Source organism: Polistes fuscatus, unplaced genomic scaffold (assembly GCF_010416935.1).
Source record: "Polistes fuscatus isolate 324 unplaced genomic scaffold, CU_Pfus_HIC Scaffold6, whole genome shotgun sequence".
Lineage (NCBI taxonomy): Eukaryota > Metazoa > Arthropoda > Insecta > Hymenoptera > Vespidae > Polistes > Polistes fuscatus.
The window spans coordinates 9458729-9474545 of record NW_025113140.1 but is presented as its reverse complement, the minus strand read 5'-3'; the positions used below and the strand labels follow the sequence as shown (position 1 = coordinate 9474545).

The 15817-nt window shown below is 29.6% G+C and overlaps 4 protein-coding genes and 1 long non-coding RNA gene across 5 annotated transcripts; 3 read left to right on the top strand and 2 right to left on the bottom strand.

Moving 5' to 3' along the window:
* The first annotated feature begins 262 nt into the window (after nucleotides 1-262).
* On the top strand, nucleotides 263-1243 carry LOC122523322. The gene has a single exon (XM_043644996.1). It carries the CDS (start codon nucleotides 263-265, stop codon nucleotides 1241-1243), a length of 981 nt encoding a protein of 326 aa, XP_043500931.1.
* On the top strand, nucleotides 782-2203 carry LOC122522861. Its single transcript, XM_043644200.1, has 2 exons — nucleotides 782-1733; nucleotides 1815-2203. The coding sequence occupies exons 1-2, from the start codon at nucleotides 1363-1365 to the stop codon at nucleotides 1888-1890; spliced, it is 447 nt and encodes a 148-aa protein (XP_043500135.1). The 5' UTR covers nucleotides 782-1362; the 3' UTR covers nucleotides 1891-2203.
* A 2237-nt stretch (nucleotides 2204-4440) lies between these two features.
* LOC122522864 lies at nucleotides 4441-4963 on the bottom strand. The gene is made up of 2 exons (XR_006305190.1): nucleotides 4845-4963; nucleotides 4441-4730 (listed from the first exon to the last, which is right to left on the bottom strand). It is a non-coding gene; the product is annotated as an uncharacterized LOC122522864 (long non-coding RNA).
* A 1834-nt stretch (nucleotides 4964-6797) lies between these two features.
* On the bottom strand, nucleotides 6798-7511 carry LOC122522863 (chymotrypsin inhibitor-like). Its single transcript, XM_043644202.1, has 3 exons — nucleotides 7451-7511; nucleotides 7221-7330; nucleotides 6798-7124 (listed from the first exon to the last, which is right to left on the bottom strand). Exons 1-3 carry the CDS (start codon nucleotides 7497-7499, stop codon nucleotides 7041-7043), a joined length of 243 nt encoding a protein of 80 aa, XP_043500137.1. The 5' UTR covers nucleotides 7500-7511; the 3' UTR covers nucleotides 6798-7040.
* A 558-nt stretch (nucleotides 7512-8069) lies between these two features.
* LOC122522860 (H/ACA ribonucleoprotein complex subunit 2-like protein) lies at nucleotides 8070-8961 on the top strand. Its single transcript, XM_043644198.1, has 3 exons — nucleotides 8070-8469; nucleotides 8547-8619; nucleotides 8690-8961. Exons 1-3 carry the CDS (start codon nucleotides 8316-8318, stop codon nucleotides 8919-8921), a joined length of 459 nt encoding a protein of 152 aa, XP_043500133.1. The 5' UTR covers nucleotides 8070-8315; the 3' UTR covers nucleotides 8922-8961.
* The last annotated feature ends 6856 nt before the right edge of the window (nucleotides 8962-15817 follow it).

Genomic DNA, 15817 nt, shown 5'->3' with positions numbered 1-15817 from the left:
TTAAGTTTAAAATATATATTTTGTAAAATCCTTTTTGATACGTTTAAAATATAAAAATATTCTAATAATATTCTTCCCTAGTGAATTAATTATTATTGCATATCGACGAACACGCTACAATTGGTGACCCCGACGTGATCAAAAAGGATTGTTCAACCACGTGCTAACTTACGTGATCCAAAATCTTCAAGGCCACGTGCAACCACGTGCATTCTTAGTATAAAAGAGGACCATTATCAAAGAAAAGAAAATCTACAAAAACATGTCGTTCGATTTGACCCGCTCACCACCAGTCACAAGAGCCGCAGGACGGAACGAAGACGCGGCCAACATGGCGGAGAACACGAGACGAATGCCACAAGAGGCATCCACTTCCCAACAGGCGACCTTTGGAGCGGAAACAGCCAGCAATCTCACAACCACAACTACAGCTGATTTAGTAAACGAGGTTACAGTCAGATTACCAACATTCTTGAGCAGTATGCCGGACATTTGGTTCCAACAAATCGAGTATATCTTTAAGAACAGACGTATCACTTCGGACGCCAGGAAGTTCGAACTTCTCTTCGAGGCATTGACTCCTGATGTCATGGACAAAACATCAGACTTTCTTCGAAAACCACCGGAAGGAGATAAGTATAATGCTGTTAAAAGACTCATATTACAAAGATTGACAGATTCGAAACAGAAACAAATTTTAAGATTCCTCAATGAACTACAATTGGGCGATAGACAACCGTCACAATTCCTACGGGAAATGCGCAATCTGACCGGTGATTTGGTCCATGAAGAATTTCTTCGTACCAAATTCCTCCAAAGCATGCCCACAAATATCCGAACATACTTAGTTGGTTGTACAGAAGTTCCTCTAGGAAAGTTGGCGGACGTGGCGGATGCGATGCTGGAAAGTTGCGCGGAATCGGGTGTGATGGCCGTCTCGCACCGTAACGCCGCCTTTGGGAACCAAAGCGTTAGGGATGCAAGAATGGATATTTTAGAAGAAAAATTAAATAGCCTCATTTTGAGATTCGACAGCCCAAGCAATGAGCTCAGACTCGCTCAATCTAATAACAACAACTACAGACGCAGTCGCAGCCGTTCGGTGTACCAAGGTCAACGATCTCCCAGCCGATCACGCTCTCAGGAGGGGATCTGCTATTATCATCGCCGTTTCGGCATAAATGCACAACGCTGCACACTACCTTGTAGCTTCTCACAGACAAAGGACAAACAGGGAAACTAGAAGTGCTGTCCGCGGCACAGACGGACCAGGGCAGCACCATTTCATCACAAAAGACAGAAACCCGTCTCCACGTCTACGACAGACGCACTCATGTAAAATATCTGGTCCACACAGGCTCCATGGTCACTATCTTTCCTCGCAGGCTTTGCAAAGAGAAACTAACAGCACAACATCTAAGCTTATACGCTGCAAACGGATCAAACATCAAAACATATAGCACCAAATCTATTACTCTGGATCTAGGTCTTAGACGTCCTTTCAAATGGACTTTCATTATCGCTGAGGTCATCACAGCCATACTTGGTGCGGACTTTTTAGCACACTATGGCCTATTAATAGATATACGACACGGAAAGTTAATAGACAGAAACACCATGCTCTCAATCCCAGGCACAGCTACTAAGACAACAATCCACAGCATATCAACCGTTAGCCACGACATGCCATTTGCAGGTTTGCTACTAGCAAAAATGGCAAGAAGTTCTCTGTCGTAAGTGCTGTATCTTTATTCAGTATCTGTCAGTTTCCGTGAGAAAAAACTAATCAGTCTCCATTCGTTGTCATGTTCTAGCTGTTCAAGCGTTGAGCCGATTGCTGTGGTTGAAGCGTCTGTCGTGAGTCGTAGTTTTGCGGTTGGAATTGGGTAATTGCTAAGAGCTCCAGCATCGCATCCGCCACGTCCGCCAACTTTCCTAGAGGAACTTCTGTACAACCAACTAAGTATGTTCGGATATCTGTGGGCATGCTTTGGAGGAATTTGGTACGAAGAAATTCTTCATGGACCAAATCATCACCGGTCAGATTGCGCATTTCCCGTAGGAATTGTGACGGTTGTCTATCGCCCAATTGTAGTTCATTGAGGAATCTTAAAATTTGTTTCTGTTTCGAATCTGTCAATCTTTGTAATATGAGTCTTTTAACAGCATTATACTTATCTCCTTCCGGTGGTTTTCGAAGAAAGTCTGATATTTTGTCCATGACATCAGGAGCCAATGCCTCGAAGAGAAGTTCGAACTTCCTGGCGTCCGAAGTGATACGTCTGTTCTTAAAGATATACTCGATTTGTTGGAACCAAATGTCCGGCATACTGCTCAAGAATGTTGGTAATCTGACTGTAACCTCGTTTACTAAATCAGCTGTAGTTGTGGTTGTGAGATTGCTGGCTGTTTCCGCTCCAAAGGTCGCCTGTTGGGAAGTGGATGCCTCTTGTGGCATTCGTCTCGTGTTCTCCGCCATGTTGGCCGCGTCTTCGTTCCGTCCTGCGGCTCTTGTGACTGGTGGTGAGCGGGTCAAATCGAACGACATGTTTTTGTAGATTTTCTTTTCTTTGATAATGGTCCTCTTTTATACTAAGAATGCACGTGGTTGCACGTGGTCTTGAAGATTTTGGATCACGTAAGTTAGCACGTGGTTGAACAATCCTTTTTGATCACGTCGGGATCACCAATTGTAGCGTGTTCGTCGATATGCAATAATAATTAATTCACTAGGGAAGAATATTATTAGAATATTTTTATATTTTAAACGTATCAAAAAGGATTTTACAAAATATATATTTTAAACTTAACAAAATGTAATAATGAGAAAACGGAAGTAAGACTAGAGTTCAGTCTTTGAACGCTGCTAGTTAAAACACGTGTGTCTCGCTCGGTGGTTGTAACGGAAGTGAGCGAATAGTAGCGGCTGTTCATATACTTGGTGCTTTCCTAATTCTTTGGTTTCGTCACTAGCGGCGTGACGGTAAGAGTGCCGGTGGCGCCAAGCTTTGGCGTGACGGCCACACCCATGATAATATAAACACGTGCTTATAGGAAAATATAAATTCTTATATAAAAACTCTGATGTTTTATTGTAATCGACATGATGATTAACGGTAATAGAAATATATGACTCGTACTGATTTAAAAAATGATAAATAGAAATAGTTATAGTGAACATATATGATTTATTACGAAATTCATATCTGACATAAATGACAAATCTTTCTTAACTTTCAACCGTAACTTCGCTTAATCGCATTCACAATTATAATATGATACATATGATCGTACAAGATTATATTTAACGCAAATGATATATTTAGCTCTTCGAATAATTTTCAAAGAAATATTGGACACCTTTTTATTCTTTCGTGGATAAATAATCTGTCCATTCGAAAATAATTTAAATCTTGCCAAGAAATGAAAATATATATGCCTAATAACAAGCATCCATTTATCGTTGTTAAGTACTATTTACCCTATTTATTTCTTTTTATTATATATATATATATGTATGTATATTATTCGTGTTTAATTAATAATATGTGCATCGAAATAATGGAGAAAGTGAAAGACGTGTATATTCAAAATGGTAGAAAAGACTTTCTGCGACAATTTATGGCGCTTTTATTTACAAGGATTTTATAGTCAAGGAAAGAGGAGGAGGAAGAGGAAGACAGGAAGGAAAGGAAAAAGTATTCGGAACCTAATTGTAAATGTAATTAATGAATGGATATGTCTTTCTATCTTTATTTTTCTCGCATCGTTATATCGTATCAGCTTTCTAGCATTGATTTTATTGTTAAGAAAAAAGAAAAGTATTTTTTACGACATAACATATTTTTCTTTAGCCACTTCTATTGCTTGCGATCTATTCGCGAATATTCGAATGCGTGATATTGATCAATTTAAACAACAAAGAAAACGAAATATCAATGCGAACGATAAAATTTTTAAAATTATTTTTTGTTCAAATTTAAATATGGTTCTCCAAAGATTCGCGAAATGATCGGCAGATGTCGCCCCTTGTACTCTTTCTTCACTTTTCTTTTTTTTCTTTCTTATTTCTTCTTTTCTTGATTTCGTTTTTTGCGCGCAGCTATGTATTTATTTATATTACATAATATATATAAATATATATATATAAACGTTGTGATCAACGTCTAATTAATAAAGGATATTAAAGTAGATAATATAGTGTAATATGAATTTATTATTGATTATGTGGATTGTTTACTTCGAAAGTGAAATTTGAACAACCCAAAATGTCACAAGTACGGTCCATGTTAGAATAAAAATATTGACATTGTTTTTTTTTTAATTTTAAACGTAAATCTATATTATTTCAGGCTAATCATATCAGCCTAATTAAACGTTTACACGGAATATTTCATGAATATTTCATGAAACATAATAATGAATTATTATCCCCAAAAATTAACAACAATCGGGTAAGACGCACTTATTATTAACAGTGTCTAATACATATCCTTCCACGCAATCACATCCTGCTATGCAAATCTACAATTAAAAATAATCGAATAAATTAAATAACAAAAAATAATTAAATTCGCATGAAAAACATTTATAATTGAATTAAAATAAAAATTTATTTACACGAGGACAGAGTTTTGTGCGATTGGGGTAAGTTGCACAAGTTACAGGACAGGTGTTTTTACATTTGACACTAATCTGATTTGGACCACAAGTGGGTGAGCAGATGACAACTGTATTATTATAAAAATTAGTCTAATAATATAAATATAAATAATATAAATGAAAAATTAGTCTATAAAATTAGTCTAAATAAATATCATTAATCTATCTATTTTAAAACTTACTTGCTACGCAAATTGCGAGGACAAAAAGAAATGTCGTGACACGAGACATGATAATATAGAATTATTTCAAATTCAAAACAAACTAATCGGAATACCGTTCATGCATGACAATATATAGTCGCCAATTTCTGTGTTATCTCTACTAATTTATTATATTTATTTTTTCCGCAATCCAAAAATAACGCAATAGTAATTGATTGTTATTAGTCATTAGTTACCTCTTACGTGATAACAATACTTTAGCAAGATATTTATATAACGCTTACAATTCATACATACATAAATATTAGGTGTCAGTTTTTATCTGTAAGTATCAAAAAATAGAAATACGTTATATTGCTAATTTCTAGAATATTTTTATTTTTTTCGTTTCATTTCTGTTTGTGTTCTCACCGATTAATGGATTAATTAAATTCTTAACGAATTAATATGATTAATGAAATCCATTTTATGGTCCTATATCTTATAATTTTACTTCTAAAAGAGGTAAAAATAATGAAGTCTAAGAAGTATTATCAAGAATTAATTAAAATATTTATATTTTATTATAACAAATCTTAAATCTCTCTTACATTTTGCGAAATCCGTAAGAAATTATTAAATTGTTTAGAATCTTTACTTTATATAATTTGAGGTGATTTTATTTCTTACAAGAAAAGATTTTTTTTTTAATTTTGAAATAAATATTTTTGTATTTACCGCCGTAGAGTGTGTTTAATCACAGATGTCTCTTCGGTCAATTTATGCGTTAGTTTTCATTTTCTACACTAGAGTACACTAGTATAAATGCACATGATAATATAAACACGTGCTTATAGGAAGATATAAATTCTTATATAAAAACTCTGATGTTTTATTGTAATCGACATGATGATTAACGGTAATAGAAATATATGACTCGTACTGATTTAAAAATGATAAATAGAAATAGTTATAGTGAACATATATGATTTATTACGAAATTCATATCTGACATAAATGACAAATCTTTCTCAACTTTCAACCGTAACTTCGCTTAATCGCATTCACAATTATAATATGATACATATGATCGTACAAGATTATATTTAACGCAAATGATATATTTAGCTCTTCGAATAATTTTCAAAGAAATATTGGACACCTTTTTTTTCTTTTATGGATAAATAATCTGTCCATTCGAAAATAATTTAAATCTTGCCAAGAAATGAAAATATATATGCCTAATAACAAGCATCCATTTATCGTTGTTAAGTACTATTTATCCTATTTATTTCTTTTTATTATATATATATATGTATGTATATTATTCGTGTTTAATTAATAATATGTGCATCGAAATAATGGAGAAAGTGAAAGACGTGTGTTTTCAAAATGGTAGAAAATACTTTCTGCGACAATTTATGGCGCTTTCATTTACAAGGATTTAATAGTCAAGGAAAGAGGTGGTGGAAGAGGAAGACGGGAAGGAAAGGAAAAGTATTCGGAACCTAATTGTAAATGTAATTAATGAATGGATATGTCTTTCTATCTTTATTTTTCTCGCATCGTTATATCGTATCAGCTTTCTAGCATTGATTTTATTGTTAAGAAAAAAGAAAAGTATTTTTTCCGACATAACATATTTTTCTTTAGCCACTTCTATTGCTTGCGATCTATTCGCGAATATTCGAATGCGTGATATTGATCAATTTAAACAAAAAAGAAAACGAAATATCATTGCGAATGATATTATTTTTCAAATTATTTTTTGTTCAAATTTAAATATGGTTCTCCAAAGATTCGCGAAATGATCGGAAAATGTCGCTTGTACTCTTTCTTCACTTTTCTTTTTTTTCTTTTTTATTTCTTCTTTTCTTGATTTCGTTTTTTGCGCGCAGTTATGTATTTATTTATATTACATAATATATATAAATATATATATAAACGTTGTGATCAACGTCTAATTAATAAAGGATATTAAAGTAGATAATATAGTGTAATATGAATTTATTATTGATTATGTGGATTGTTTACTTCGAAAGTGAAATTTGAACAACCCAAAATGTCACAAGAACGGTCCATGTTAGAATAAAAATATTGACATTGTTTTTTTTTTTAATTTTAAACATAAATCTATATTATTTCAGGCTAATCATATCAGCCTAATTAAACGTTTTCACGGAATATTTCATGAATATTTCATGAAACATAATAATGAATTATTATCCTCAAAAATTAACAACATTCGGGTAAGACACACCTATTATTAACAGTGTCTAATACATATCCTTCCACGCAATCACATCCTGCTCCGCAAATCTACAATTAAAAATAATCGAATAAATTAAATGACAAAAAATAATTATATTCGCATGAAAAACATTTATAATTGAATTAAAATAAAAATTTATTTACATCAGGACAGATTTTTCTGCGATTAGGGTAAGTTTCGCAAGTTACTGGACAGGGGTCTTGACATTGGACACTAATCTGATTTGGTCCACAAGTGGTTGAGCAGATGACAACTGTATTATTATAAATATTAGTCTAATAATATAAATTTAAATATAAATAATATAAATAAAAAATTAGTCTATAAAATTAGTCTAAATAAATATCATTAATCTATCTATTTTAAAACTTACTTGTTACGCAAATTGCGAGGACAAAAAGAAATGTCGTGACACGAGACATGATAATATAGAATTATTTCAAATTTAAAACAAACTAATCGGAATAACGTTCATGCATGACAATATATAGTCGCCAATTTCTGTGTTATCTCTACTAATTTATTATATTTATTTTTTTCGTAATCCATAAATAACGCAATAGTAATTAATCGTTATTAGTCGTTAGTTACCTTTTACGTGATAACAATACTTTAGCAAGATATTTATATAACGATTACAATTCATACATACATAAATATTAGGTGTCAGTTTTTATCTGTAAGTATCAAGAAATAGAAATACGTTATATTGCTAATTTCTAGAATATTTTTATTTTTTTCGTTTCATTTCTGTTTGTGTTCTCACCGATTAATGGATTAATTAAATTCTTAACGAATTAATATGATTAATGAAATCCATTTTATGGTCCTATATATCTTATAATTTTACTTCTAAAAGAGGTAAAAATAATGAAGTCTAAGAAGTATTATCAAGAATTAATTAAAATATTTATATTTTATTATAACAAATCTTAAATCTCTCTTACATTTTGCGAAATCCGTAAGAAATTATTAAATTGTTTAGAATCTTTACTTTATATAATTTGAGGTGATTTTATTTCTTACGAGAAAAGATTTTACTTTTAATTTTGAAATAAATATTTTTGTATTTACCGCCATAGAGTGTGTTTCATCACAGATGTCTCTTCGGTCAATTTATGCGTTAGTTTTTATTTTCTACACTAGAGTACACTAGTATAAACGCACATGATAATATAAACACGTGCTTATAGGAAGATATAAATTATTATTGTGAAACAACTAATTTTTGTGAAAATATGAATGAAACAATTGTTAAAATGGAAGTAGACGAAAGTTTACAAGAAGGAGGAGAATTAACTTACGAAGATAAGTTGAAATACGTTAATACTATTGCTAAACCAATGGCATCAAAAAAACTGGCCAAAAAAATTTACAAACTTATAAAAAAAGGTAATTTCAATGTTTCTTTCTATCATCATTAACTATTTCAATAATACAATTTTTATTTGTGACATATTTTATTATAGCATCCAAACATAAAACATATCTGCGGAATGGATTAAAAGATGTGCAGAAACACATACGTAAAGGAGAAAAAGGGTAAACAAAACAATAAGCTATATATTATGAATTACTATAATTGCATAATATTTGTGTTTCAATTTTGTAGAATAGTTATTTTTGCTGGAGACGTGTTTCCTATAGAAATAATGTGCCATTTACCAATTGTGTGCGAGGATAAAGATATTCCGTACTGTTATACTCCTTCGAGACAGGATATTGGTATCGCTATGGGTGTAAAGCGTGGTAGCCTTATGGTACTTATTAAAGAACATCCAGAATATAAAGAATTATACAATGAATTAGTAACTGCTATAAAACCATTAGCCGTACCTTTATAAGTATTGAATTTTATGCAATAAATAAGTTGTTTAACTACAATGTAAATATAGTACATAGATTATTCTTCTTATGTTATGAATAATTCTAATTTTTAAAAGAATATTTTTAATATAATAAAAACTCTGATATTTTATTGTAATCGACATGATGATTAATGGTAATAGAAATATATGACTCGTACTGATATACAAAATGATAAATAGAAAAAGTTATAGTGAACATATATGATTTATTACGAAATTCTTATTTGACATAAATGACAAATCTTTCTCAACTTTCAACCGTAACTTCGCTTTATCGCATTCACAATTATAATATGATACATATGATCGTACAAGATTATATCTAACGCAAATGATATATTTAGCTCTTCGAATAATTTTTAAAGAAATGTTGGACACCTTTTTATTCTTTCGTGGATAATTAATCTGTCCATTCGAAATTAATTTAAATCTTGCCAAGAAATGAAAATATATATGCCTAATAACAAGCTTCCATTTATCATTGTTAAGTACTATTTATCCTTTTTATTTCTTTTTTATTATGACGCATTAATTTAGGATAATCCAGAAGAATCTTTGGGATACGCTTAAATGTATTTCAGGATATCACAGGCCAGTCCTGTAGATTATTTATACATATATTTATGTATGTGTGTATGTAAATAGAACGTTATATTAGCCAGGACACATTTTGATAATGCGTATGTATAATAAAGTGAATTAGGCACAAAGTGGAGTATGAAAAAAATGTTTAATATATTCAAAAAATGATAGAACGTTTAATATAATTATAATATTATTGTACCATATTTTAAAAGGGATTAGATTCTTGCGAAACTAAGTTTTTTTTTTCTCTATTTCATTTAGCGCCTTGTGTGTGTTGTTTGAAAGAACATAGATAGAGACGACCAGCATCTCAATTAGATAAAGTCAGAACTGATTTTAAGGATATTGCATTTCTCTCATTTTTTGTTTGTTTGCTTACAAATTTTCAATTGCATTATTAACGAGTAGTTTTTTCACTTTGTTTTCGTTTAACTAAGTAAAAGATTAATTATCTTTGTACACGATTATTTCATCCTTGTGGTTAGAACATGAAGCTGAATTGATATAACATGCGTGCGGTTTTTTAAATGTACCGTCATCATTGGTACCAATTTGAAATTTCGCGCTCATTTTTTAAAATCCTATCGTCACGATCGTCGCTTTTTCGCGCGCTTTTGTTCATTGTTTTTCTTATTTTAAGTTTGCAATCGTGAAATTTAAATTTCCGTTTTAATCGATTTCGAAGGAAAGCTTTCGATTTTGGTTTATCTTTTTTTTTTCTTTTAAATAAAACAGTGATTTTGAAGATACTTAAAAGGTAAATACATTATAGATTGTCGTTATCGGTTATCTAAAACGTTTCTCAACACTGCGTATATTAATATCTTTCATACTTTGCTAGTGATGTTTCTTTTTCTTTCTGACTGCAACGATTCTTTTATATCTTATTTTTGTTGTCTTTACTTCTAATTATAATAATGATCGATTGTAAAAACGACAATAGTTTTGTCTCTTTCTCAACAAATTTCATTTTATCGTGTTCGTAACTACAAAACGTAAGATTATTATTTATGTAATCTCTTGTATATAATTTATTAATATATATATATATATACACAGGATTTTCTGATGTATGTTAAGTGCTGCGTATGTATGTGCACGTGTGTGTATATATACGTATATATATATATATATATATGTATATTATCCGTGTTTAATTAATAATATGTGCATCGAAATAATGGAGAAAGTGAAAGACGTGTGTTTTCAAAATGGTAGAAAAGACTTTCTGCGACAATTTATGGCGCTTTCATTTACAAGGATTTAATAGTCAAGGAAAGAGGAGGAGGAAGAGGAAGACAGGAAGAGGAAGACAGGAAGGAAAGGAAAAAGTATTCGGAACCTAATAGTAAATGTAAGTAATGAATGGATATGTCTTTCTATCCTTATTTTTCTCGCATCGTTATATCGTATCAGCTTTCTAGCATTGATCTTATTGTTAAGAAAAAAGAAAAGTATTTTTTACGGTATAACATATTTTTCTTTAGCCACTTCTATTGCTTGCGATCTATTCGCGAATATTCGAATGCGTGATATTGATTAATTTAAACAACAAAGAAAACAAAATATCAATGCGAACGATATTATTTTTTAAATTATTTTTTGTTCAAATTTAAATATGGTTCTCCAAAGATTCGCGAAATGATCGGCAGATGTCGCCCCTTGTACTCTTTCTTCACTTTTCTTTTTTTTCTTTTTTATTTCTTCTTTTCTTGATTTCGTTTTTTGCGCGCAGCTATGTATTTATTTATATTACATAATATATATACATATATATATATATATATATATATATATATATATATATGTATGTGTGTGTATGTATGCATTATATTAATTAAACCATATTTAAAATCTTATTAATTACCAATTTTGTCAGTATAAAATATTATACGCTTTTTATATACGTATGTATATGAGCGACGAAGGACGACATTGACATCAAAATTGACGTGACGTACAACAAATATAGGACGTTATTCTCTCCTTATTTTACCCAACAAACTAACGTGAATTATTCTTCAATTTTATTTTTTTTTTTCAATCGTCATCGTTCTCATTATTTTTCATCCTCATCTTTATCTTATTCGATTCAGGCAGTTATCTATTTTTCCCTTTTTTTTTTCTCACGATGTGTGCGTGTAACGCGATACAATTATTATTGCGACCATGAGAATTTACAAATTTCGGTCAAGTTATGCAAAAAATTTGTCACAACCCTTTATAATGATTTTTAAATTAATTAAACATATTGTAAATCATACGAATCTGTAATCTTTATTTCCTTTTTCTTCATCACAAAATTATCAACCATAAAAACGAATCTTACATTGTAGGATTATTAATAACAGTAATTTCATTTTAGCTTGAAAATATTATATAGACAAATTTTTAACAATAATTAATTATATTAATCATTGTCGAACTTAAACATTTACCAAATTATTTTTCAAGACAAGAAAAAGAAGAAGAAGAAAAAAAAAGAAGAAATAACATTTAATTAAATATTGTATAATAAAAATGAAGCTAACTCTCATATTGTTTTAATTAAAAATCTTCAAAACTAAATTTATTCAATTTCAGATGATCAAAGGGTTGTTGTTAGGTTTATGCATAACTTGGCTCAATTAATTAATTGAAGATCTGCAAGCGCGGAACGCGATGAAAAATCCGTCAAGAGTAAAACAATTTTACCGATATGATAATATAATATAATATATTTAATTAAAATAGTTTTCATTAAAAAAAAAATATATAATATAATATATTATATTATATTATTATATTTCCTTATATCTCTCTCGACGAAAAATGAATTTTCGCCACGCCCGCCGATTTTATAAACAGCGACTTTCATTATCATAGAAAAATTCATTACATTCAAACGTGATTACGATTTTATGATTTCAAGATCGTTGATAATAATAATAATGTTCAAAAATACGATTAGCGGTAGACAAAATTTATTGTTTTTTCTTCCATTCTATTTTTTTGTTATTTTTTTGTTTTTATCACTTCAATTTCTTTTTTCTTTTATTTTTCTCTCTTTTTTTTTTTTTTAATTTCCCCATTTATTACTTTCGTCTTATCTATTTCTTTTTTTTTTTTTTAAATGTATGCACGAATTGTAACACCTTTTAAACGTTCCTACCATAATATTACGTACGTCGAACGTCCTTCACAAATAAATTATTAATGTGTTACGAGCTACGAATCTTCTTTTTTTTTCTTTTTTTTTTCTTTTTTATTTTTTATTTGTTTAGCGATTACATACGAATCTTTTTTCCTTCCTTCCTTCCTTCCTTCCTTTCTTTCTTTTTAAATCTTATTTTGCGCGCGTGAATATAATTTGGTATCCGTAAGAATATAAACGTAAGCATTTTTATTTTTTTTTTCGATAAAACGTTTTCTCAACGTTTCCCTTATTTTTTTTCTCTTTACGCGTGATTATATTCAAGATTATTATTATTATTATTATTATTATTATTATTATTATTATTATTATTATTATTATTATTATTATTATTATTATTGTTATTAATATTAATATATTTACTTCGACGTTTTGAATTTCGTTAGAATTAAATGAATCCGAATATGATTTAATGATGATCTGATTCGATGTGTGTGCCCATGACGAATAATGAGTATCCAAAATGAACTATTATTATTATTATTTTTACTATTATTATTAGTATTAATTCATCAATTAATTGATTAACGATCGATCTTCTTAAGTTCTTTGTTTTTTACTGCGTACGAAAAGAAAAGAAAAAACAAAGAATTAAACTCGTATTATTATTTAATAAACGGCCCCCTTTCTTTTCTTTTTGTTTATTAAAAACCTCATCTCATCACGTTTAACACGTTTCTTTTCTTGTGCAAGGATCATAATACGCGTATTGGCGATTAAAAAGGGCGCGAATTTTCAAGCTTAGTTTATAATATTACCATTTTAATTACTAAAAATCCTATGTGCGAACTTTTACAAACGTGATATCCCTTTTTCTTTCTTTTATCATACATTTATTCTATTTCTCTCTCTCTCATTCTTTTTTGTTTGTTTTGGTTTCTGTTTTTTTTTTATCACTATCATTTTAAGCTTAGTTAATCGTTAATCGTGACCGATAGATACCCATAATCGATATGTTACAATTGTCGTCGTTTCGTCTCTCTTTATGTGAAAATATCATTCCAAATATCATTTACTATTATAAGATTTTTCAATATCTTTTTTATTAAATCTCGATCTTTAAAACCTTCTTTTTAAAATTCTAATTTCAAGACGTTTAGAATCTCACTGAACTTTCTTCTGTGATTTTTTTTTCTTTTTCTATTTTTTTTTTTTTATTAATATGATTCTACATTCCTTAAGCAAGAAATTGAGATTAGTATAATCGTGCTAAAAATGTGTGGTTTATTTTGTTCTTTCTTCTTCTTCTTTTTCTATAATGATATTTCATTATTCGGATGGATGGATATTTCAATCGATAACATCTTGAAATTAGAAAATAAAATCGACGATTCCTTGCACTCGAAAGAACCGTGCTCACGTTTACGCGATTACGTTATTTATTTATTTATTTATTTCAATATATATATTTATTTATTTCAATATATATATATTTATATATATTATTAATGAATATGGTTTGGGCCCAAGGAAAGTGGAGGAAGGGGGGGAGAATAGGTAATTAGGATGAACGAGATGGTAGAATTTTGTGATGGTGGATGATGGAACGATTGAAGTGTGGGTGGGTGATTGGTTGGTAAAATATGCAGGGCTCCACGTATTTTAATTATTCGTTAAAATTCGAATGAAAAATTCGCACAAACTTAAGTGGTAAAACGGCTTTCTTACTCACTTATACGATACACTTCGTTTTTCTTTTTTTTCTTTCTTTTCTTTCTCTTACATTTCTAATTTATGTATATCATCCTTTTATCGTACGTACGTAATTATGTATTTAAGTGTACAAGTATGCATGTATTGTATGTACGTATGTATGTATGTATATATGTTTGTATGTATGTATTTATGTATATATTATTATAATAATAATCTATAACTATTGCTCGTTTACTTCAGTCTGACGCGCATATTTAACGAAAATCAAACGATTTCGCATAATCGTAAGTCAAGATATACGTATTAATTATAATATACCTTTTTTCAAACGTCCGTTGAGCTCACCAGCCATGATTTCTTTTACTCATATATTTTTCTATATTAATTTTCTTACATTATTATATTCACACACACATTTAAACTTTACTCTCGTCCATTTGTTTTTCCACGTTTCATTTGTTAATTCTACATTTTAAAAGATACTATTACTCGCATTGAACGTCCTTACGATCGTAAGGGTTTCAATTCTTCGTAAGACAATAAAACGGGTTCATAACTATCTAATAAAAAGATAATAATAACAACAACAATAATAATAATAATAATAATAATAAGAAAAAAAAGATATTTATTTGATTAATATTTCGAAGAATTCTTGATCAGTTATTTTGTTAAATTAATGGTCAGTATATGTAGAAATATTTTATTTATTATAAATCATAAATTTATTTGTCAATATTTTAATTGTTGATCAATGCTTATAACAGAAATAGGGTTGCGTTTCGTGGTATCGTCAAGGTTGAGTTAGGATTAATTATTTATACAAAATGGATACTGATATTTTATTATAAATACTGACCATTTATTTAAATTACTGAATAAGAATATGTCGATATAAAATATTGAACCAATAAATAGCAAAATAATAATAATAATAATAATAGTAATAATAAAGAGCCCGTCGCGATTAATTTTCTAAATCCTCGTTGGACGATGTTGCCAGTCTCGATTTCTCCAAAACGAACGGCAGGATTCGCAGTTTATTTTGTTTGTTTGTTTGTTTGTTTATTTTTTTGTTTATGGTTTCGATTTTTCCTCCATTCTTTCATTTAATTCGTTTCATCTATCTCTCTCTTTCCCTCTCTCTCTCTCTCTCTGTCTCTCTTTCTCTTTCTTTTTTTTACTTTCTTTCTTTTTTTCCTATCTAAATATTTCTTTCTTATATCTTTTTCTTTCCCCCACAAAAATATATCATCATCAATCGTCATTTTGCAAAAGGAAATCTTTCTTACAGACAAATAACGCACTCTAGCGAATTTTATCGTTTTACAATTTCGATCGAGGCGTTTAACAAACAGGAACTTTTTCTTTTTCCTTTTTACGGATTATTATTAGCACATCTTTTTAATTGACGCGCTCAAAACATTTCAAATTTATT